Raw genomic sequence first — 22202 nt, forward strand, 5'->3', positions numbered from 1 at the left:
GAGTGGGCACCTTTACTCAACCTCAACGTCGTTTCGCACACATTCACGTCGACGTTGTAGGCCCCCTACCCACATCACAAGGACATCGTTACCTGTTTACCGTCATCGACCGCTCCACTCGTTGGCCTGAAGCCATTCCCATGGAAACTGTAACGTCCGCCTCATGTACATCTGCCATACTCTCTGGATGGATTTCAAGATTCGGTATCCCTGAGCATATTACTTCTGACAGGGGAACCACTTTCACCTCTCAATTATGGACGTCATTAGCGAATCTCCTGGGCATCACCCTACATCAGACAACGGCCTATAACCCCGCTGCCAATGGAATGGTTGAACGTTTTCATCGCATCCTCAAAGCAGCTTTGATGTCCCGCTGCAAGGATTGCAACTGGTTTACTCAGCTTCCCTGGGTCCTCCTGGGACTAAGAACCACTCCTAAAGACGCCCTCGATGTCTCGGCAGCTGAAATGGTGTATGGCGACCCGTTGGTCGTCCCTGCCAAATTTTTTCCTTCTACAACCCCCTCCGACGATCTCCAGCGCATACGTCACGTCGTGGGAAAATTTACTCCGTGCCGCCAGACTTACAAGCCCCCGGCGAAGCATCACATACCAACGGACTTGCACTCTGCAACGCATGTCTTCCTGCGCAACGACACCACCAACGCCCCCTTACACGGGCCCTTTCCTTGTGATCCGACGCAGTCCGAAAGCATTCCTCCTAAACATTCGGGGCAAAGAAGACTGGGTCTCCATTGATCGTCTAAAACCTGCTTATCTTCTGCCAGATGACCCGCCTACAGTTCGCCTCTCTAGATCAGGGCGCCCTATTTAACATGTACAGTATGTCATTTTTAGGGGGGGAGCCATGTACCAACCGTGTTTCACACAATTGTACATAATTCCTTTTGTATATATTATGCTTGTATCTTCGCTCTTCCCTCGCACTAAAACGAACATGAAAATTCATGTCTGGTTTTTCCTCTGTAATATTGTCTGTCTTGTGAACTTATGTCCTGTTGCCTTGAGGTTTTGTATATAAGGAGAGTGTTCTACAATAATATAACTCAGTCGTTTCCAACCTGCCTTTGAGTTCACAACCTTACTCGGCGCCGTCACATTGGTGACCCCCGAGTGACCTCAAGTGGTTTGTATTCCAGTTACAGAACAAAATAATTAATAAATATGAAATAAAGACGAATGAATAATATGAAAAATACCAATTCTACTGCTGGAAGGCAATCCTGGTAAATCATGAGGACTGTAAAGTCTTTTGCAAAGTGAGAAGGTGGGGCGGTATTAGTGGCAAAACTGAGCACGTGCAATAGCAGTTGTCTACTGGAATGTGACAAATACGCTCCTTGGATTCTTATACCCAAGAAATAAAGGCAATATCTGATTAATGGGATTTCCATGAAACAAAGTAAACTTTACAGATGATTTAATATGACAGAATATCAAAAGGATAAATATCCTTGAATGAGTTTGCATTAAACGAAGTTACTTTCTAGTCTCTAAAATGGTCCCATTTATTACACAAGACCCAATCCTAGATTGCAAAAGAGCACTCCAATTAAAATCATTTATATTTAATACAAAAAAACATGAATGTTAGAAATAAATCTAAATAAACCTAGCCTGAATCTTCAATATATTCAGGTTATTCAAATAATTAGATTGTGATACACAGTAAATTAAAAGCATCAAAGGTCTAATACATTAAAAAATACATTCTTGCCAATGCTTTGAGCTAATTTTAATTCAATGGCCCAATTAAATCATTCAAGAGTACAATAACAAAAAACATTATCTTTCGAAAGTATGAAGTATTATAATTGGGAACCCCAAGGATGGAGCAGATATCATAGAAGAAAATGCAAAGCACAATGCCTGTAGTAAACAACATAATGGTATAAAAGAGCCTTACAAAATACACTAAAAATATCAATTAGCCTTACCCAAGAGTGTTTTAAATAGCCAAAGACTTCGCGGTACCGTCCATATAGAGTTCCGTAAGATACGCCAATAAGTTCTGCTGCGCTTTTCATGTCTATTTCTTTATTCTTGATTCCCTCTAGAATACGCCTAACGGATGGTTCCTCCCAAAACTGTTGTCTTGTGCGGAAACCCAAGTAGTCATTGAGTTTAAAGACAGTAAAGTTTTTCAAAAAATCAGCTGTGAAAAAAGAAAACTGAGTTTTAGTAATCTTTGATACACAGACAGGCATAATGTATACTGTACGTACTGTGTATGAAAGCAACTCATCTGTATACAAATTTCTATAGATAGGTAAAATAAATACTTACGTAGCTCTAACTGCGAATTTACAGTTAATTCATGAGGAATAGGGGTGAGAACATTTTGCACTGGGGGTGTTTTCGATGTTGCCAATTGGTCCGGAGGACTCATAAACAAAGAGCCGTGGGGTAATTGGGATGGATCGCCCTCCTCTTTCAATTCTCTTCTAGGTATTTTCTGAGGGGGTTCGTGAATAACCTCTCCCATACTACTACCACCTCCGTTGCCCCCACCCCCACCCCCATTTCCGCCCCCACCCCCTCCTCCACCTCCCCCGCCCCCAACCGCAGCCGTAGCAACGGCCGTTGCTGCCACTGCAGCAGCTGCTACAGCTTCATGTTCAGCACTCATGCGCTTCAAAAGGTTGACTCTACGCTCGTCCAAACCCATTCCCTGGAAGACAGAGTTTACCTAAATTACCAATTAGTATATCCTAATTAGAAATCTTCTCAATTAAATTTAAAATATTGTCATAAATGTCAATGAAAAAAAATTTGGAAGGAAAATTTCAAGGATACAAAAGGTAAGATGATATGAAAGATATTAGACTGCAAGTGGTCTATCTAAATTTCAGAATACAGTACTGTAATTGTAATAGAGGCATGTTACAGTTTTTAAATGTCCATAAATAACTTTTCATATTTCTATGACTAAAACATCCAATTAATAATATCGTATACATCATTAAATGTTTATCAACATCATTCCAAGAAATCTGCCTCGCTAGAAAATCTAAAACCTGTTTGTTCCTACACAATACATAACCTCACATTTAACTAGGAGTAAGGAGTATGATTTCAGCAAAACTGGAAACTCTACTGTTAAAATTTATAATGAAGTGTTAGTAGTTATTGGTGGGTAACAGGAAACCACATCCCTGCGAAGCTCACAAGCAGCCACTTTGACTACAGCTGCCAAGCAGTACAGATATACTCTCGATGTGACAAACTTTACTGTATTTATTCTTTTCCTTTATCTTTCCTAATTGCTGTGTAACTGTTGTAATGGAGAAACCACGTGTGGGTATGCGATCCTGCCCAAGGAGTATCGGGTCACAAGTGCGACACATTTGTGAGCAGGAGCCCTGTGGATCAACTTTCTTTGTGCCTTTCCTGCAGAGGTCATGTAGTGTGTGGCCATCCTTGCAATGGCTTGAGTACGGCAAGAGGAGGATGAAGTTAAGGTGAGACTTTATTCCTTTGAGGTCTTCTTAGAAATAAAGGAAATTCACTAGACCTCTTATTTTCATTTGGTGATCAAGCTTAGCTTACAAAACTTCCATGTCTCCCTGCTCCGAAGAAGGATCAGGACTTAGGACTCGCCTTTGAGACAAGCTCTAAGTGAGGCGGCCCTATATGCTTTGCCTAGAAAAACGAGTAATCAACGCACTTCAATTTGGAATGAGCCCAACATTGTATCTTTAGAAGGCAAGATTGCTAAGGAGAAGCCCCTAATAGCCCTGCGGCCTTCCTTAGGTCTCAATGGTATTCTGAAGATGGAGATGCTCCTGCAAGTCCCAACATTATCTAGGACTAGGTCTTCCTCTGCAGTCCAATCTTCCCTGTTGATGAAACTACTGATGTGACCCCATCAGTCTAGCCCTGGAAGGAGCAGGAGAGGAATCAGATGACGCTAGGAAAGGTGGTCTCTTTCTACCACTGCCATGAGTTGGGGGATGCCTGTCAAGCCAATGAGCAAGGTGATTGAACAGTATGCATCCCTCCTGTTTATTGGCTCTTGCCCTTCCCATACTCTGACTCCAATGACATCGTACCACCCAACCATGGAAAAAAACCTCAACCTTCAATAAGCAGTGAGGAAGATGCTGCTCATACAGAAAAGATCTCAAGACTTTTACAGTCACCTGTTCCTTTTGGTAAAGTTGACTAAGGCTTGAGACTGGTCATTGGCCTCTCAGACCTGAACAAGTTAGTATTAAAAACCCCATTCAAGATGTAGAAGGCAAGCACTGTAAAAGATGCCATTAGGTGGAACAACTTTATGCTCCCTATGGATCTGAGACACATCTCAAAAATACCAGTCAATCAGTTTTCTAGGAAATTCCTACGAATTCTCCTCAGAGGGAAGGTCTGCCATTTCAACGTCTTGTACTTCGGACCATCGTCTTAACTTGAACTGAAAGCGACTGGCTAGTCCTAGTCCTCTGAAACAGATCCTTCCACACCAAGACAAGCTTCTCTCCTTTTGTCACAATACGGGGATCATGGTAAACTTAGAGAAGTCCAGTCTCAAGCCCAGGCAGAGGATGGAGTACCTGGGAATCTCGCCTCGACAGTGGTAGCAGCTACTAGAGTATCTCACATCCCTGGAGAAGCTAGTACCACATAGGTGCCTCCACCAATGATCCTTTCAGTGGTGCCTGAAGAGACAAATCAGCAGCCAACAAATCTCCCTCACCATCTAGTTCTTGTAGAACAGGAAGGGATGATCTAGGCTGGTGGCTGAAGGACAAAAAAGTCTTCAAGGGGACTCCTCTGGAATGGCCACCTCCAGAGATACTCCTGTTTACAGATGAATCAAAAGGAAGGCTTCCCAACACCCGTCAGTAACACCAGCACCTCCTTATAAATCTTAATAGCCGAGTTACTAGCTTTGCTGAAATCATACTCTTAGTAAAGGAATCAGGTCTGTACGGCTAGAAAAAATACAAATCTTTAAAACTTATGATTTTTAACTTACTGAAATGGCCTAGTAAACCCTTGGGAGTGACTGACCATGGATTAAAAACCCAAAGCATTATTATATTCAGCTTATGATGACAAATTAGCATATTGATACCACAATACAGTATATTTTTATTTGCATAATAAAGGTTATCAAAAGGATTTCTTCCAAACTGAATGTTGAAAAATGGAGCACAAGGTATGGTTAAAGTAGCTTGACAGATACATAGCCAGAATAAAAATGGCTGGAAAGTTGAAGACACAGCAATACAGATGGGAATGAAGGGACTGAGCAAAGAAACTTTAGTACCTTTTAAAACAGTTTGCAACAAAGGCACACTGCACATGGTTGAGGTCAGAACGCTTATGTGATGAAAGGTACAATCATAACATTAAGGGATAGTGGGTAGCTATTACAAGAGTACATGTTATAGGTAAACAGAACTCTAACAAAGGAACACTGCCGTTTATTACTCAGTATGCTTCTCTCAAAAGTATATAGAAATTTGTGAACTATTAAGAAACACTACCAAAAGTTATAATAATTTCATACAAATTTTAAACATATCAATGACAAATTGCAGTTTCTCTCCATTACTGTAAACATATTCCCTGACATAAAAAGGTAAAAAAACAACAAAAACACCAATTAATTATACTCACATCTGGATTTAGTAATGCTGCAGCAAGTGGTGCAAGCGTTGGCGTTGCAACAAGTGGAGCATTGAGAGCAGTAGTTAACGGAGAATTGTTGGGGCCAACCATCTGAGGAAGTGAGGCCTGTCGAGAATGTTGTAACAATTCTTGATTACGTACAACAAAGGGGGACGCCTGCAAAAGTTAACTGATGAGGGAAGGGGGAGGGAGGGGAAGTTGAATGGACACTTTTAGAAATATAATTTCAATGCCATTCACCAACCAAAGGGGCTTGCTACTATTAATATTCTCTACACAATAATGCACTGACATCCAGTTAGCTCAACTGGACTTTAAACTGCAAAACTACCCGAGATCTAAGATTTTAAAGAGAATATTATAAGAATTGCAAACTTTAGTATATGTACTGATATCCAATGACAATAAGGTAAGCAGCTATAACACACATGAAACTTCAAAATTTTCACATTTTAATTTAATGATGAATAAAGTTGTACGGAACTATTAATACATATGTCAGGTTAACCACATGAGTGAGACTGTACAGAACCTAACTAAATAAATGTTATCACAGTATTTTTCCATCAAGTCACCAAAAAACTTTGAAAACTTTCCAGTATTGGATCTGTCACTCCTTTACCAAATAAAATATTCAAGAATTTTCTCTGCAAGGTTCCATGAATGAGCTACAATATTTTCATTACTTTATTCAAAATTTCCTGAACTAAATATAACCGTTTGTTAATGCATGAATAAATGTTTAAGAAGCTAATTTCCTCATTCTTAAGTAATAAATCAAATTATCCTTACCAAGCGAAGCCTGTCCAACAACCTTAAGGCCCTACACATACTTTGAAAAAAAAAAATTGTATTTACAAGCACTAATTCCTAACAAAAATACAAAACCTATTCAGTTCCTGAATAACTCATTCCCTCTTAGATTTGTGGAAAATGAAGATGTTAATAAAGGAAAAATTTGGATTAGTAGAGTCTTTTCAATTGGTTATTGGACTATACTTACAGCAAGCCGCAAAACGGGAGGCATGGGATTCATAGCTTGCACAGGCTGATCTCCTGAAACCTCTGCTAATCCCTTGACTTTCAGAGTTTCTGCTGTCTTAAGCAAACCTGATAACATATCCTGGAAAAAACAAAACAAAAACTGAAAATTCTATGGCTGAAACTCGGAGCATAGAAATTTAATTGTTCTTTACATATTGATTTACAGTACAAATTTGTTTACTTGCTTCACATGTCTTTACTTTACTCCAGTGACTTGTGCTACAAGTTTGACACTTGCTACAATTGAGCTCACTGACAATTTTCAATGGAAGTAATTAATGCAATTTTCATACAATAATTCCAAGAACCAAATATTTTCTCATATAAGTGATGAAAGAAACCTCACCTATGGAAAAATTATCTGGTTAACAATAGCCTTTCAAACAATAATGCTTCAGAACAGCTACGTCAATCAGACATTTTTGGGGCAGAAAACCTCAGATTCACCAGAATAAAATCAACAGGTTGGGAAGGACCACCCCGAGACCACATATCAACTATGCCCATATACCTATGTACTCTCATTTCCTTTAAGAGCCTTGACAGTGTCAGCATGCAGCTAACTCTTCACAGAATGGAACTCAATTTTCATTACTGCTTTCATATCTTCATCAGTTCATTTCATCCTTCTATTTTCATTAACTTGTTTCTTTTATTTCTAAAGTAATGATCGAGTATTTAGTTTTTGCGGTTCCATACATCAGAGCATTATTGCTCATAGGAAAATGTTATTTTTATTAGTAAAATAAATTTTTGAATATACTTACCCGATAATCATGTAGCTGTCAACTCCGTTGCCCGACAGAATTCTATGGAGGGATACGCCAGCTATCACAATACTAAAAGGGGGTGTACTTACCAGCGCCACCTGTGGCCAGCTACTCAAGTACTTCTTGTTGACACCTCCTCAATTATTTCTCGGTCCACTGGTTCTCTATGGGGAGGAAGGGAGGCTCGATTAAATCATGATTATCGGGTAAGTATATTCAAAAATTTATTTTACTAATAAAAATAACATTTTTCAATATTAAACTTACCCGATAATCATGTAGCTGATTCACACCCAGGGGGGTGGGTGAAAAACCAGTGTACAAGACTAAAGGATAGCTAAGTATCCCGTATTTCATATAATCAGTTATCCACAATAACAATGAAATAATAAGTACCTGGTAAGGAAGTCGACTTGAACCATTACTCTGCCATTAATAAGATCGTCTTCCTTACTGAGCGCAGCGTTCCTCTTGGGAGGCTGAATCAACTCAAAGGTGCTAAATTATACAGGGCTGCAACCCATACTAAAGGACCTCATCACAACCTTTAACCTCGGCGCTTCTCAAGAAAGAATTGACCACCCGCCAAATCAACAAGGATGTGGAAGGCTTCTTAGCCGACCGTACAACCCATAAAAAGTATTCAAGAGAAAGGTTAAAAGGTTATGGGATTATGGGAATGTAGTGGCTGAGCCCTCGCCTACTACTGCATTCGTTGCTACGAATGGTCCCAGGGTGTAGCAGTACTCGTAAAGAGACTGGACATCTTTGAGATAGAATGATGCGAACACTGACTTGCTTCTCCAATAGGTTGCATCCATAACACTCTGCAGAGAATGGTTCTGTTTGAAGGCCACTGAAGTAGCCACAGCTCCCACTTCATGTGTCCTTACCTTCAGCAAAGCAAGGTCTTCTTCCTTCAGATGAGAATGTGTTTCTCTAATCAGAAGCCTGAATAGTAAGAAACTGAGTTCTTAGAACTTGGAAAAGAAGGTTTCTTGATAGCACACTATAAGGCTTCTGATTGTCCTTGTAAACGTTAAGACCTTTTTAGATAGTACCTAAGAGCTCTAACTGGGCAAAGTACTCTCTTCAGATCATTCCCCACCAAGTTGGACAGGCTTGGGATCTCGAACGACTTAGGCCAAGGACGTGAAGGAAGCTCGTTTAGCAAAAACCGAGCTGCAAGGAACATGTAGCCGTTTCAGATGTGAAAACAATGATCCTGCTGAAGGCGTGGATCTCACTTACTCTTTTAGCTGTTGTCAAGCACACGAGGAAAAGAGTTTTTAATGTGAGGTCCTAAAAAGAGGCTGATTGGAGAGGTTCAAATCTTGATGACATAAGGAACCTTAGGACCACGTCTAGATTCCAGCCTGGAGTGGACAACCGACGTTCCTTTGAGGTCTCAAAAGACCTAGGGAGGTCCTGTAGATCTTTGTTGGTGGAAAGATCCAAGCCTCTGTGGCGGAAAACCGCTGCCAACATACTTCTGTAACCCTTGATCGTAGGAGCTGAAAGGGATCTTACTTTCCTTAGATATAACAGGAAGTCAGCAATCTGGGTTACAGTGGTACTGGTTGAGGAAACTGCATTGGTCTTGTACCAGCTACGGAAGACTTCCCCTTGAGACTGATAGATTCTGAGAGTGGATGTTCTCCTTGCTTTGGCAATCGCTCTGGCTGCCTCCTTCGAAAAGCCCCTAGCTCTTGAGAGTCTTTCGAAAGTCTGAAGGCAGTCAGACGAAGAGCGTGGAGGATTGGGTGTACCTTCTTTACGTGAGGTAGACTTAGAAGGTTCACTCCTAGAGGAAGAGTCCTGGAAATGTCGACCAGCCATTGCAGTACCTCTAAGAACCATTCTCTCGCGGACCAGAGCGGAGCCAACCAACGTCAGCCGTGTCCCTTTGTGAGAGGAGAACTTCTGAAGTACCCTGTTGACAATCTTGAATGGCGGGAATGCATACAGGTCGAGATGGAACCAATCCAGCAGAAAAGCATCCACGTGAACTGCTGCTGGGTCTGGAATCGGAGAACAATACAACAGGAGTCTCTAGGTTATCGAGGTAGTGAACAGATCTATGGTTGGCTGACCCCACAGGGCCCAAAGTCTGTTGCAAACATTCTTGAGAAGGGTCCACTCTGTGGGGATGACCTGACCCTTCCGTCTGAGGTGATCTGCCATGACATTCATACCGCCCTGAATGAACCTCGTTACCAGTTAGCTTTCGATCTTTAGACCAGATGAGTAGGTCCCTTGCGATCTAGAACAACTTCCACGAAAGAGTCCCTCCCTGCTTGAAGATGTAAGCCAGGGCTGTGGTGTTGTCAGAGTCCACCTCCACCACTTTGTTAAGCTGGAGGGACTTGAAGTTTATCAAGGCCAGAATAACCGCCAACAACTCCTTGCAATTGATGTGAAGTGTCCTTTGCTCCTGATTCCATGTTCCCGAGCATTCTTGTCCGTCCAAAGTCGCACCCCAGCCCGTGTCTGATGCGTCCGAGAGGAGACGGCGGTCGTGTTTCTGAACAGCCAAAGGTAGACTTCCTTGAGAAGAAAGCTGTTCTTACACCACGCGAGAGAAGACCTCCTCTCTTCGGAAACAGGAACTGAGACCGTCTCTAGCGTCATGTCCTTTATCCAGTGAGCAGCTAGATGATACTGAAGGGGGGGGAGGTGGAGTCTCCCTAACACGATGAACAGGGCCAGCGATGAAAGTGTCCCTGTTAGACTCATCCACTACCTGACTGAGCATCGGTTCCTTCTCAGCATGCTCTGGATGCATTCTAGGGCTTGGAAGATCCTTGGGGCCGACGGAAAAGTCCGAAAAGCTCGACTCTGAAGATCCATACCCAAGGAGACAATGGTCTGGGATGGAACGAGCTGAGACTCCTCAAAATTGACCAGGAGGCCCAGTTCCTTGGTCAGATCCATAGTCCATTTGAAAATCTCCAGACAGCGACGACTTGTGGAGCTCTTAAAAGCCAGTCGTCTGACGGAGCCGGACACAAGATCATGGTACTGCTGCACAGTCTGTGAACTGTCAATCATGGGCAAGCGAGGAAGTACAGTGACAACCCGAATCTGTCTAGACTGTCTGGGTCATACAGACAACTCCTTATCGGGTTGCTGAGGTTGCTGCACTGCGTCACAACAAGTCACTTCTGTTGGTTGTTGAACGTCTTCCCCGTGACACATTGACTCCGTAAACAAAAAATCCTCTAACAAGGACTAAGCTTGGACTGCATGTCTTGCAACACAGCTCAAGGTCTATGGGAGCAGGTGTGGTAACAGACGGGATTAGCGACTGAAGTGGAACCATTACCTTCCCTGGAAGCATGTTACGCTTAAATAAAAGTCCATAGGAGGCTATGCAGCTAAAGGCTCCCTCCAAATGACAGAGTCCTCAAGGGAATATCAGAAGGAGGGAGAAAAGAACTTTCTCATCTACAAGGACCATATCCTAGAAAAGCTAAGTTCTCTCAGTGAGGGTTCACTGGTGCAAAAGCAGCAGACTAGAAGGCAACGTTATGAAACTGCTTGACAGTCTAGTGAGTTGGCAACAACCAAAGATGTGTGACTGAGAAGCATGCGGTAAGGTATGCAGAGCATGTTGTATGCAGAGTATGCTGTATGCAGAGCATTCTGAATGTAGAGCATGTTGTATGCAGAGCATGCTGTATGCAGAGCATGTTGTATGCAGAGCATGTTGAATGCAGAGCATGCTGTATGCAGAGCATGTTGTATGCAGAGCATGCTGTATGCAGAGCATGCTGTATGTAGAGCATGTTGTATGCAGAGCATGCTGAATGCAGAGTATGCTGTATGCAGAGCATGTAGTATGCAGAGCATGCTGTAATCAGAGCATGCTGTATGTAGAGCATGCTGTAAGGTAAGCAGAGCGTGTGCATGGCGTTTAACATTTCTCAGAAATTCCATGACCAGTGCTAGAGTGCTTTATGCATGCTTGCATGGGGTTTAAATATCAACATAATATTTACCTTACATTCATAACTCATGATTCATATTTTTTGCCATATTCTGCGATATTGTTAAAAATATATTGCAAGGAATACAAATATATTTTTATAAGTAATACAAATAACCTCCATTATCATAAGGTTTGAAAATGGAGGTAAGGTATGCTGAACAGCAGAGTCAGAACGAGCTGGAACAACAATAGTTGTGGTTTCCTCTTCAAGACTCTGTTGAGGGAACACCTGAGGCTCAGTCTGCAAAGGCTGATCAAAGGAAGTAGCAGAAGGTAGGCGCATGGGTGGAGGAGGCTGACTCCTGGCATGAGTGGCTGAACCCAAGGGTTGCGCTTGCTGAGCGGTTGGCGGAAGCGGAGTAGCAAGTTCCTGTTCCTGTGGTGTGAGCGGAGCGCGATGAGGTAGAGGCTGCGCAGAACAAGGTAAATGTCTCGCAAGCTGAGGCTCCTGAGGCGCAAGGCTAAGGTGTAGTGGTGCTTGCCTTGTGGAGGGTTGAGCTCGCTGCAGCGAGAGCTGAGGAGACTGACTCAAGGACGGGAGAGGTTGTTGTACCTCAACCGAGTGTTGCATCACTGGTGGAGCAGCAAGTGGAGGCGGAGGAAGAGAGGTATAATCCTCCTGATCCCATTGTAAAGGTTGCCTTAAAGAAGGCGGAGGCTGAGCACCACTGGGAACAGCCAACTCAGAACGTGGCTCAACATCGTACGCCTGGCAGGTGGTACTGCGATCAGGCGGAGCGAGCGCAGGCGGAGGGAGTGTAGGCGGAGGCGGAGGCGCAACACTCTCAGCCCGACACTCACGCATCAAGACCGAAAGTTGTGACTGCATGGACTGCAGTAGAGTCAACTTGGGGTCGGCAGACACTAAGGTCTGCTGAGGTAAAGCCTTAACAGCAGAGATCTGTTGCGGCAGAACCTTACTCCTCTTAGGCGGAGTGCATTCAACTGATGACTGAGGAGAGTCAGAGCTAACCCAATGACTGCATCCGGGTTGTTGAACTCTAACTTCGTACGTCTGGCATAGGTCTGGACTTTAAGTTTAAGAGGTCTTGAGACCTGAGACCAGCGTTTTCTCCCCTAAATTTCTTCTGCAGACGAGCAAAATAAGGGCTCAATCGTCTGCGGGTGGGAGTGACGGTCTCGGTAAGACACGCCCACAACCACCGAGGATACTTCTGTGCGCCGATCAAGGCCTGCTGAACCCTTTTGTCCTTCGACATTGCTTCTCCCCTGGGTTTGGGAGCTTGCAAGAGGTCCCGGACTGGGAGAACGACTGGCGCGCACAGAAGTACCCTCACGCACAACACTGACACACTTTGCGCTAATCACTTATCACTTTGATTTTCTGTTTGCACTTATTTCACTGAACTCGAAACTTTAAGTGGTTTGTACCTGAAACACGCAATTCTATCCTTTCTCAAAAGTTAGTAATTGCGAAAACAGAATTACAATGTAACAGAAAAATCTAATGAAAGATAAATAATTCAGTGGCTGGAAAGAGACTAAACACTAGATCACTCTAGAAACGTTTACTTTCTTCCCCTAAAGAGACTAGGGAGAAGAGCAAAAACGATAACAACGTTACTCGTACGCCTGGCAGGCTTGAATGAAACGTTTATCCTCCTCTTTCTCCCTCCGTCACTATCTCTCTCTCTCTCTCTCTCTCTCTCTTGACTTAGAACCTGAGAGAAGAGCCCAATCATATATATCGTTAAAACATATTATTGTTAAAGGAAAAAACTGAAATATTTCCCAAAATGAAAAGTTCCTTTATTAGGATTAAAACCATTAAGTTAAGAAAGAATGAACAAAACGCTAGACACGGTTACTCTTACTGCAATGTGAAACCGTGAAAATTCTTTCTCTATCGTAACGATAGAGTGCAAGTTGAACGTTCTGAACGTCAACAACTGCAGAGACAAAACAAAACGTTAGTTCAACTTTGAAAACAGTACTAGACTATCAAAGAAATTCTTTCAAAGACATTAAAATAGCATAATATGTTAACAGGTAAAACCGAAATGACGGGCTCAATGTTAATTAACTTCGGTACCAAGAAAAGACCGCCTACTATTAGGAAGGTCGAAAATAAACAAATATAAAAATTAATTTTAATAAGTTTATAAAAAAAGGAAGTTAATCGAAGAGGCCTATAAGAGGCGGAGAGATATAAAATAAATCTATAACTTTTGTTAAGCAAAATTAAGAAAGAGAGTCTATACTCTCTTAGACACCAACACTTCCGTCTAAGGGAAGGGTCGGCCATTTAAAGGTGAAAGAGAGTTCATACTCTCTTCGTCACCATAATTAATCAAATTAATTCCAAAAGCTAACTAAGCTAATATAGAAGTTTCCAGTAAAGCGACAGCCGAAATCAAAGAGAAATACTTCACCAAAGTCGTGAAAATACTCCAAGAACATAAGCGTATCCCAGAACGTCTTGCCGGAAGCACGACAGAGGAATAATTGAGGAGGTGTCAACAAGAAGTACTTGAGTACCTGGCCACAGGTGGCGCTGGTAAGTACACCCCCTTCTAGTATTGTGATAGCTGGCGTATCCCTCCATAGAATTCTGTCGGGCAACGGAGTTGACAGCTACATGATTATCGGGTAAGTTTAATATTGAAAAATATTTCGTGTCTGCTGATTCTATTTCATTCCAAACAAATGTACACATTTAAGATAAAAAAAAACTCTCAATGAGATGTATAAGTAACCACTGTACTTCAAGATAAAGAAAAAGCTGAGCACATTCCCCTTCAGAGAAACAACCTGACTAATGAGATGTTACAGTTGCACTGTATATACAAGTTAGATTTTCTTCTGTTTAAATCTTTTAAATTAATATCTTAATAGTCGTACATACTTTTGTTTGTTTCATACCGCCCCCAATAATCACACTGCAATGGCCACCACTTCATCCTTCCAGAAAAATCTAATGACCATGATCAACACATCCACTCTATCCTCATTTTCAAGTGATCTTCAATGCATCAATATTATTTTATCAGTCATCCAAGGGTCATAATTTTGCAATTGTTTGGAAGTTATTTGTATTATTATGAGTATTTTTGTTCTAGTAGTTGTGTTTGCTACATTTCCTTCTGGGGCCCCGAACACTGAGAAGGGTATCAGCGGCCAATGGATGATCTTGTGATGGTTTCATGCTATCTTTCAACTGAGATCCTGTACAGCAAAAAAGGATTCATGTTTCTTACATGCATATATCCACACATCGTTTACATATTTTGCAATTTATGAATTACTTACAAAATTAGGTCCCACTCATTTTGCATTATGTAGCCAACACTTTTAGAATAACGGTAATGAAAACTGGATTCACGTATTTATTAAGGTCCTGTCACACTAACATAAACATACATTACTTTAAGATTGGCCACCTTGCTTTGCATGGATTAGTGATTGTCTGGGATTTGGGCTATGAAGATAGGGATGCCATTCCGCACTCAACCTTGCTTAGTTCTCAAACTTCTACAAAAAGTACCGAATCATCACACGGAATATTTAGTTTGAAAAACATCAGAATGTGGATATAAAAAATTGCTATATACTCATGAAAATACTGCAGTCTTTAATGCTCTAAACATCAAAATCTGATCGGAATATAAATATGTATCACAAATTAAGAATCCTTTAATTAAAATATAAATTTTCTACCAAAAAAAAAGATGAACCCTTCAATATCAAGTGTGTTGAATGCAAAAATAGAAAAAAAAAAATCTGTCATATCAAAAGTCCTAAAACAAAAGAAGTGTACTGTATGGCATTTTAGTTATATGAAGGCAAATGCAATTAAGTTTTATTATAAAGCATTCCAACTAGAAAAATACCTTCTACGGTCAGCAACTTGCCCCCCCAAAAAAATCTGTTCTTGAACAAAGGATAAAAACTGAATCAGGACTGTAAAATAAAATCAGAATTAACAGAAGAATGAAAAAGGAAACAATCAACAGATGGAAAAAAATACCAAGAGCAACAGAATTTTGATCTACCTTGACCTCACCAAAAAATAAGACTTACTTGGGTAATGTTAATCTCTCCACGATACATGAAGTTCACCAGTTGAGAAACGTGAGCAAACTTCATGTCTTTCAATATGATGATGGGCGATTTGTCTGGATGCTCCTCAAAAAGCTGTTCAAAGTAACTGCTGCATGCTGACAACACCACCTGAGAAGGAAAAATCGATTGAACTGCAGGAAGTTTGGAAATTAAAACTTAGTGCACATACATTTTTTATTGTGCAGGCTGACATAAGACTCCGTTCATACCTTACTATTCATTTGGTTTTTCTTCATTATAATTTATTCTTTCGTCTTTTTTTTTTTTTTTGGTACAGATTTTTTCCCTACAGAACCCTTAGACTTGTAACATTCTAGATGGAAAAGTAGAAACTACAAGGACACACTAAAAATGCCCTAGACACTCCTTATTTGACCTAAGAATAGCAGCTCAGCCTACTGTAACTGACTTATTTAATCCACAACTTCAAGGCAGTATCAACTGTGAAAGACCCTCAATTCTACTACATCCACAATTTTTAGTAAAAAAAAATTCCACTTTACACAATGCACTCCTTTTAAATATTTCATTGTTCTCTCAAAGAAATATGCAGGTAATACTTAAAAGTTAGATTCAAAGATTCAAATTGATAATTTTCTGAGGAACATTAACCTCAAAAAAAAAAAAAAAAAAAGGATAATTTAACTAGTCTGTACATGAATTAAAAAAATACAGAACACACTCGAAAAATGAATCGCACCCTCCGTCAGCAATGCAAACAGTCAATTTGCATAACTAAAAGGAAGTCTGATGTCCTTATATCACATAGCATGGCTTAATTAGGCTCGAAAATTCCAAGATATCTGTAACGTAGCTTAAACATGGAGGTATATGGTATCAAAGAAAAATACCTCAACAATTACTATCAACTTCAATGCTCTCAAACTGAGAGATTGCTATACAGTACTTCTTTATCGACATTAATACAAGCTAAGCTACAACCCTAGTTGTAAAAACAAGATGCTGTAACCCCAAGGGCTCCAACAGGGAAAAATAGCCCAGTGAGTAAAGGAAACAAGGAAATGAATAAACTACAAGACAAGAAATAAACATTCAAAATAAAAATTTCAAGAATGGTAACATCAAATTAGATCATTGATATATAAACTATAAAAAACTCAAAGAAAAAAAAGGAAGAGAAATAAGCTAGAACAACATGTGCAAGTGTACCTCAAGCAAGAGAATTCTAATCGAAGACAGAGGAAAGCCATGGTACAGAGGCTATGACACTACCCTAGACTGGAAAACAATAGTTTGACTTTGGAGTCTCCTCCTCCTAGAAGAGCTGCTTACCATAGCTAGTCTCTCTTCTACCCTTACCAAGATGAGAGTAGCCACTGAACAATTGCAGTGCAGTAGTTAATCCCTTGAGCGATGAAGAATTGTTTGGTAACCTCTGTCAAATGCATGAGGACAGAGGAGAAAGTGGGAAGAATAGGACAGACTACTCGGTGTATGTGTAGGCAAAGACAAAATGAGCCATGACTAGAGAGGGATGGATCCAATGTAGTACTGTCTGGCTAGTCAAAGGACCCAATAACTCTCTAGTAGTAGTAGTATCTCAATGGATAGCTGATGCCCTACCAAGCTTACTACTTAATACTACCATCCATCACTGACTTGATTTTTCAGACTTGTAAAATTTATTGCCGTTTTCTATATATTTTTGTTTTCTCATGCCTATACAGTATAACAGACTTGGTTTCTATGACTTGTATTGTAATTTTTTATATATTTTTGCTTTCTCTTATCTATATACTGTACTATACAACACACTTTGTTTTCTTCCTTAGAGTGATGCTATGGTCCTCCTTAATTATCGCTTCTAGCATCACACACAAAAAAATTAAGAGGAATTAGTTGCCACATCTTCCAGCCGTATGCCTTCTCTTCTACAGTTTGCTTTAGACGGTATGTCTTTTAAAGCTTGCTCAACGAAAAGGCTTGCTACTTCCCTTCCCCATTATTCCAATTATTTCCTATTTTCAAAATTAGACAATGATCCTATGAATGATTCTATTGAACAGAATCTAATGAATGGCTCTCTAATTTTCAGGTTCCTAGACATTATATATAATGAAAGATCACCTGAATGCAGTAGTATGTGCATCTGACAAAAGTATTCTCTACACAATCTACACATTACCAAATTGAATTACATTACACTAACACCTAAATACACAAAGGGAACATATAGTATACAGATTATCCACATCACCATTGCAAATATTCTCCTAATGAACTAGCTACTACCAACCATAGTGCTGCAGTAACCTTGTTCTTTTATCTTATCTATGATAAACAGTAATACATCTTAGGAGCATTATAGTATCAGGCTAGCCTCTTAGAAGCTAGAGGTAACTGTGTAATACATTTGCCCAGTGACACTCCAACCCTATGAGGAACATCTTGAGTACTTCTGTGAAATCCTGTTCCTAAACATCAAAGAACTTCCAGAGAACATGGTTCCTTAAACTACAGTACAGTTCAGGTACAAAACAAGTCATAAATTCTTTGGGGGGAGGGGGAATGAGGGACCTGCTGTGAGGTATGGTCAATGAAGTCCACTATGGCTATTTTCCCTGTTGGAGCCCTTGGGTTTATAGCCTTGTTTTTCCAACTATGGTTGTCGCTTAGCAAGTAACAATAATGAAAAAAAAACTTGATATTGAACCTTGTATGTCACGAAACAGTCTGAGGGAAAATTATATCCAAGTCACATGAAATCTACAGTACATCCAAATTTTCTTTGAACTTTGACAAGAGGTACACCTGCTTCAGAGCATTTAAAAAGGTTTCACCTGCCTGAAAATTAAGCATCACAATCTAGCAATCAAAACCTAATCAGAATCTTCCTTATGATTTGTGATAAAAAAAGAATTGTTTCCTGAATAGCTATCTGTACCTGGCAATAGTGCAGCATTTTTTTCTTTTCTTGAGGTTGCTGATAATAAAAGACATTATCTGTTCCTATTCTATCTATTTACCAAGGCACTTCCCCCAATTTTGGGGGGTGGCCGACACCAAACAAAGGAGCAAAAGGGGACCTTCCCTCTCTCCGATCCTCCCAGCCTGACGAGGGATTCAGCCGAGTTCGACTGGTACTACTATTCTACTTTTGAAGATATCTGAATCATACAAAATATATTCACAAATCTCAAATATTTCAAGCTTTATACTAGTCTAATATAACAGAGTAAAAATAAAGAAACATATAATTCTAAAGATATATATTGTGCAATTTTTATGAAAATTATAGATGGTAAATTTGGCACCTAAAAATGAAAAAAAAAAAAGAGCAGCTTTGCCAAACTTCATGCAACACTAGATCACTCTCTTATCAACAAGAAAACTAAAGATAAGGAAGTCTCCTATTCTCAAGTAGCCAAGTTCACTATTACTATACTTGAAAAAAAATTCTCATAGCTTCGTGTAACCTCCGGATAATTACTATCAAAATAAACCACAATATTTCTTATGCTACTTTCTTCACAAATAACATGTATGGGGAAGACCAAATTTATATAACAAACAGGAGAAAGCTTGTATTGCAAAAATAAGTCAAATATGGAATTCAAAATTGGAGTTACTATACTAAATTTATGAAAGGTAATTCAAATCTGAGATTACTATAATTTATAATCACTGCTTTGACACATTTAACTTATTGTATACTGTACTGTACTTTACAAATAAGAACTGATACAAGTATGGGTTTTTCAAGTGGAAAACTTATGAGAAAGTTCCAAATTGTAGTGAGTGACATGACTGACATGATTTTGTAACCTTATAACATATTTCTTATATAGAGCTTTTATAAGTTAAAAAAAAAAAAAAAATTTACATTTTGGGTCTGAAAACAATGCCTAACATTCAATCAGTCGGAGTACAAATTTCTATTGACAGCAAATTATCTCTAATTTATTCTTTGTATCAGTTATAATATAACATATCATTCCATCTTTAATTTATTTGGGCCAACTGTGTGTCTAGTTTGACTCACTGGGCTGGTTAATAATCTTCCTTTCAATAATAATAATATTCATGGACTGATTATTGATCAGAAGACATCAATACAGACTATCAACATGGATTTTTTTTTCCACCATAAGAAATAAAAATACTGACAAGGGTTTTACAGCTCTGAAATTGACATAAATGAAATTTATTATAATTACTGATCTTTTTTATAGAGCCGTTCATTTAACAAACTCCAACGAACATCCTACCTTGTGTGCTCTGAGAGACCTGCCTTCACAGGCCAGAGTAACATCTGTGAAAGATTCAGACTGGAGCAGCCTGTCAAACGCACGCAGGAGGTTGGACTGATGATTGTTCCACTTGAGGCAATACTGTTGGTTCGCCATTGCAGACGGGGAATGTGGGGAATCCTGTGAAGTAAGACGGTACATCAATACTCAAAAGCAAAAGGCTAAATTCCTTGTAGACACCAAAGTTGCAAACTTCACAGTATTTATATACCTCGAACAAATAAAATCAACTGGTTTAGAATATCTCATAGAGGCAAAGAGCAGCAGAAGCAGTGATAGCAGATTAATAATCCTTTAGTGTACGAATGTGTTTGTGAGTGTGTGTGCTGTGCGAATACTCATGTCCACTGTTTTCCTTAAAACAGATCAATTTTTAAAAACACTCACAGAAGCTGCAAGTTGTAGAAGCAAAACTTTTTAGATAGGAAGTAAAGTATACATTTTTCTGTAAGATGATTCAAGCATGCACAATTAATCTTTGCAGTTTACCTGTAAAATGAATTCTTAATGGCAGTGCATTTGGTTACAATGCTAATATTTATCTAGGGTGTATGATATACTGAAAATATTTTTGAAAATTAATGCAGTATAGCAACCAATTGCATCTAAATACATTTATAGAGAATTGCAAATATACTTATGCTGAACAAATAAAAATCAGTTTGCCCTTTTAATAAGATAATAACCTTGCTAAGTACCCTATTGAAAACAATATGACACAGATACCTATCTTCCACAATAACACACAATCAAGTAGGCCAAAAATCATCAATGACAACAGGAGGTAGCTACTACTGTACATTAAATTTTCTTAAAAACATGCTTTCATTATTTGATCACAATCATGACAAACAAAAAACTTCATAGGAATAACATCCAAGGACACAAACATTTACTTTTCCTTCTTTTCCTGCAGAAGAGGCATAAGCTGCAACAACAGCACTTGCAGGACTCAGCTGAGTGCCTGGTGAACGAAAAGCGAGGTGTTCCAAGCAATTTTTTTATGGTGGCGAAAAATGTGTCTCAGAAAGCGGATTTTTGCAACTTGCTTTGATATTCCCCACAGTGGCTTGGATTTGACAATCACTAACCTTACTATCAACAAGAACATTTTCCGTTTTCCATGAAGGAGAGAGGTGGGAAGAGGTATCCTCTATATTGTGCTGGGGTATAGCATACTCAGAAGGATCGTTACAGCTCATACTGGCTGGCAAAGGGCCCTCAGACCCTTCTAGGTCAGGCTTAGGACTCTCATAGCCCGGAATGCACTTCCTCAAGTGCCTTCTCAGTCTATCGACTTTGGCACTGACTCTTTGTTTGCAGTGGTTACAGATCACCACATAGTGCTTTTCATCTGTCCAGCGTTTACTAAAGTGCCACCACACAGAATCACTCCGTCTGCCGGCTTTACCTTCTCTGAAGCTCATGTTGCATATGCTAAAAGACAAATATTTTTCAGTGAGAATAAATTCTGATCACTCGTGGAAGATTTTCTATGTACCAAAGCCATGTGAAATCATTGAGACCTAGACAGTATATCAAAATAAATAATAACACTGCAAAGTCCCTTAAGACTTTGGACAGACTCATTAGTGCTTCTCAGAAGCAGTCTATTCAAGTGTCTCTCAATCTTAAATATTTTTTGCTGGGGATCTCATGGAGTCATGTTAGTTTCCAAAAATGAAAAAAAAACCTGAAATGCTAATACAGCTCAGTATAAAAGTTCATTCCAAACAAAAAAATAATCTGGCTAATAAGTAAAAATAATTCCATCTCAAAATAGTTTCGGTTGTTAAAAACATAATTACCAATCTGATTTTGAAAATTAATTATTTCAAAAATTTCCATATTGATGTGGTATGCAAATACTGTACTGGTTAACCACACTAACTCAAAAGAAGTCACGAAACACACACAAATTTTCCACAAGACAAAAGTAACCGTGAGTAGCATTCCTATAAGGTAGCATTAAAAAACGTAAACAATCAAATCGCAAGACGTGTTATCAAATATTTCTGAATAAAGTTTTCCCCATTCAAAAAAACACACAGTTTCTGACGGGTGCCTTTTATAGTTTTTAATCGCCTAGACCTCATCAGATGTCAACACGTCCCTCTCTGTACAATTACACTATCAAAAGTTTGTACTATTAACTTTTGAGGAATTCATACTGGGTGAGGTTAAGGGATAAGTTTAGAATAATGGGCAGAAAAAGGATAGAGGAATTATTTGAATGACCAACCACACTCAATTATGTAAATATGGTAAACCAAACAGCAATGATTTCGAGCATCAAAATAAATTATAACTCATTAATAAAGTCTCTGATGAAAATATCAAGCAGTTAAAAAATAACAAAGGCCCAACAAAAACATCATTGCAA

General features: G+C 39.6%; 1 protein-coding gene across 2 annotated transcripts in view; it reads right to left on the minus strand.

Moving 5' to 3' along the window:
- LOC137620626 (uncharacterized) overlaps positions 1–22202 on the minus strand; it is a 48109-nt gene that overhangs the window by 18004 nt on the left and 7903 nt on the right. The window contains exons 2-8 of one of the 2 annotated variants that reach the window (XM_068350923.1): positions 20911–21256; positions 19778–19939; positions 15507–15656; positions 6664–6783; positions 5649–5765; positions 2310–2694; positions 1961–2178 (exon numbers count right to left, since the gene is read on the minus strand). In XM_068350923.1, the coding sequence (XP_068207024.1) occupies positions 1961–2178; positions 2310–2694; positions 5649–5765; positions 6664–6783; positions 15507–15656; positions 19778–19939; positions 20911–21246 (1488 nt within the window). In that variant the 5' untranslated portion in view covers positions 21247–21256. Of the gene's footprint in view, positions 1–1960; positions 2179–2309; positions 2695–5648; positions 5817–6663; positions 6784–15506; positions 15657–19777; positions 19940–20910; positions 21257–22202 lie in introns of both variants that reach the window. The other variant, XM_068350922.1, reaches the window with a different exon arrangement.

This window comes from Palaemon carinicauda, chromosome 27 (assembly GCF_036898095.1).
Source record: "Palaemon carinicauda isolate YSFRI2023 chromosome 27, ASM3689809v2, whole genome shotgun sequence".
In the NCBI taxonomy this organism is placed as follows: Eukaryota; Metazoa; Arthropoda; class Malacostraca; order Decapoda; family Palaemonidae; genus Palaemon; species Palaemon carinicauda.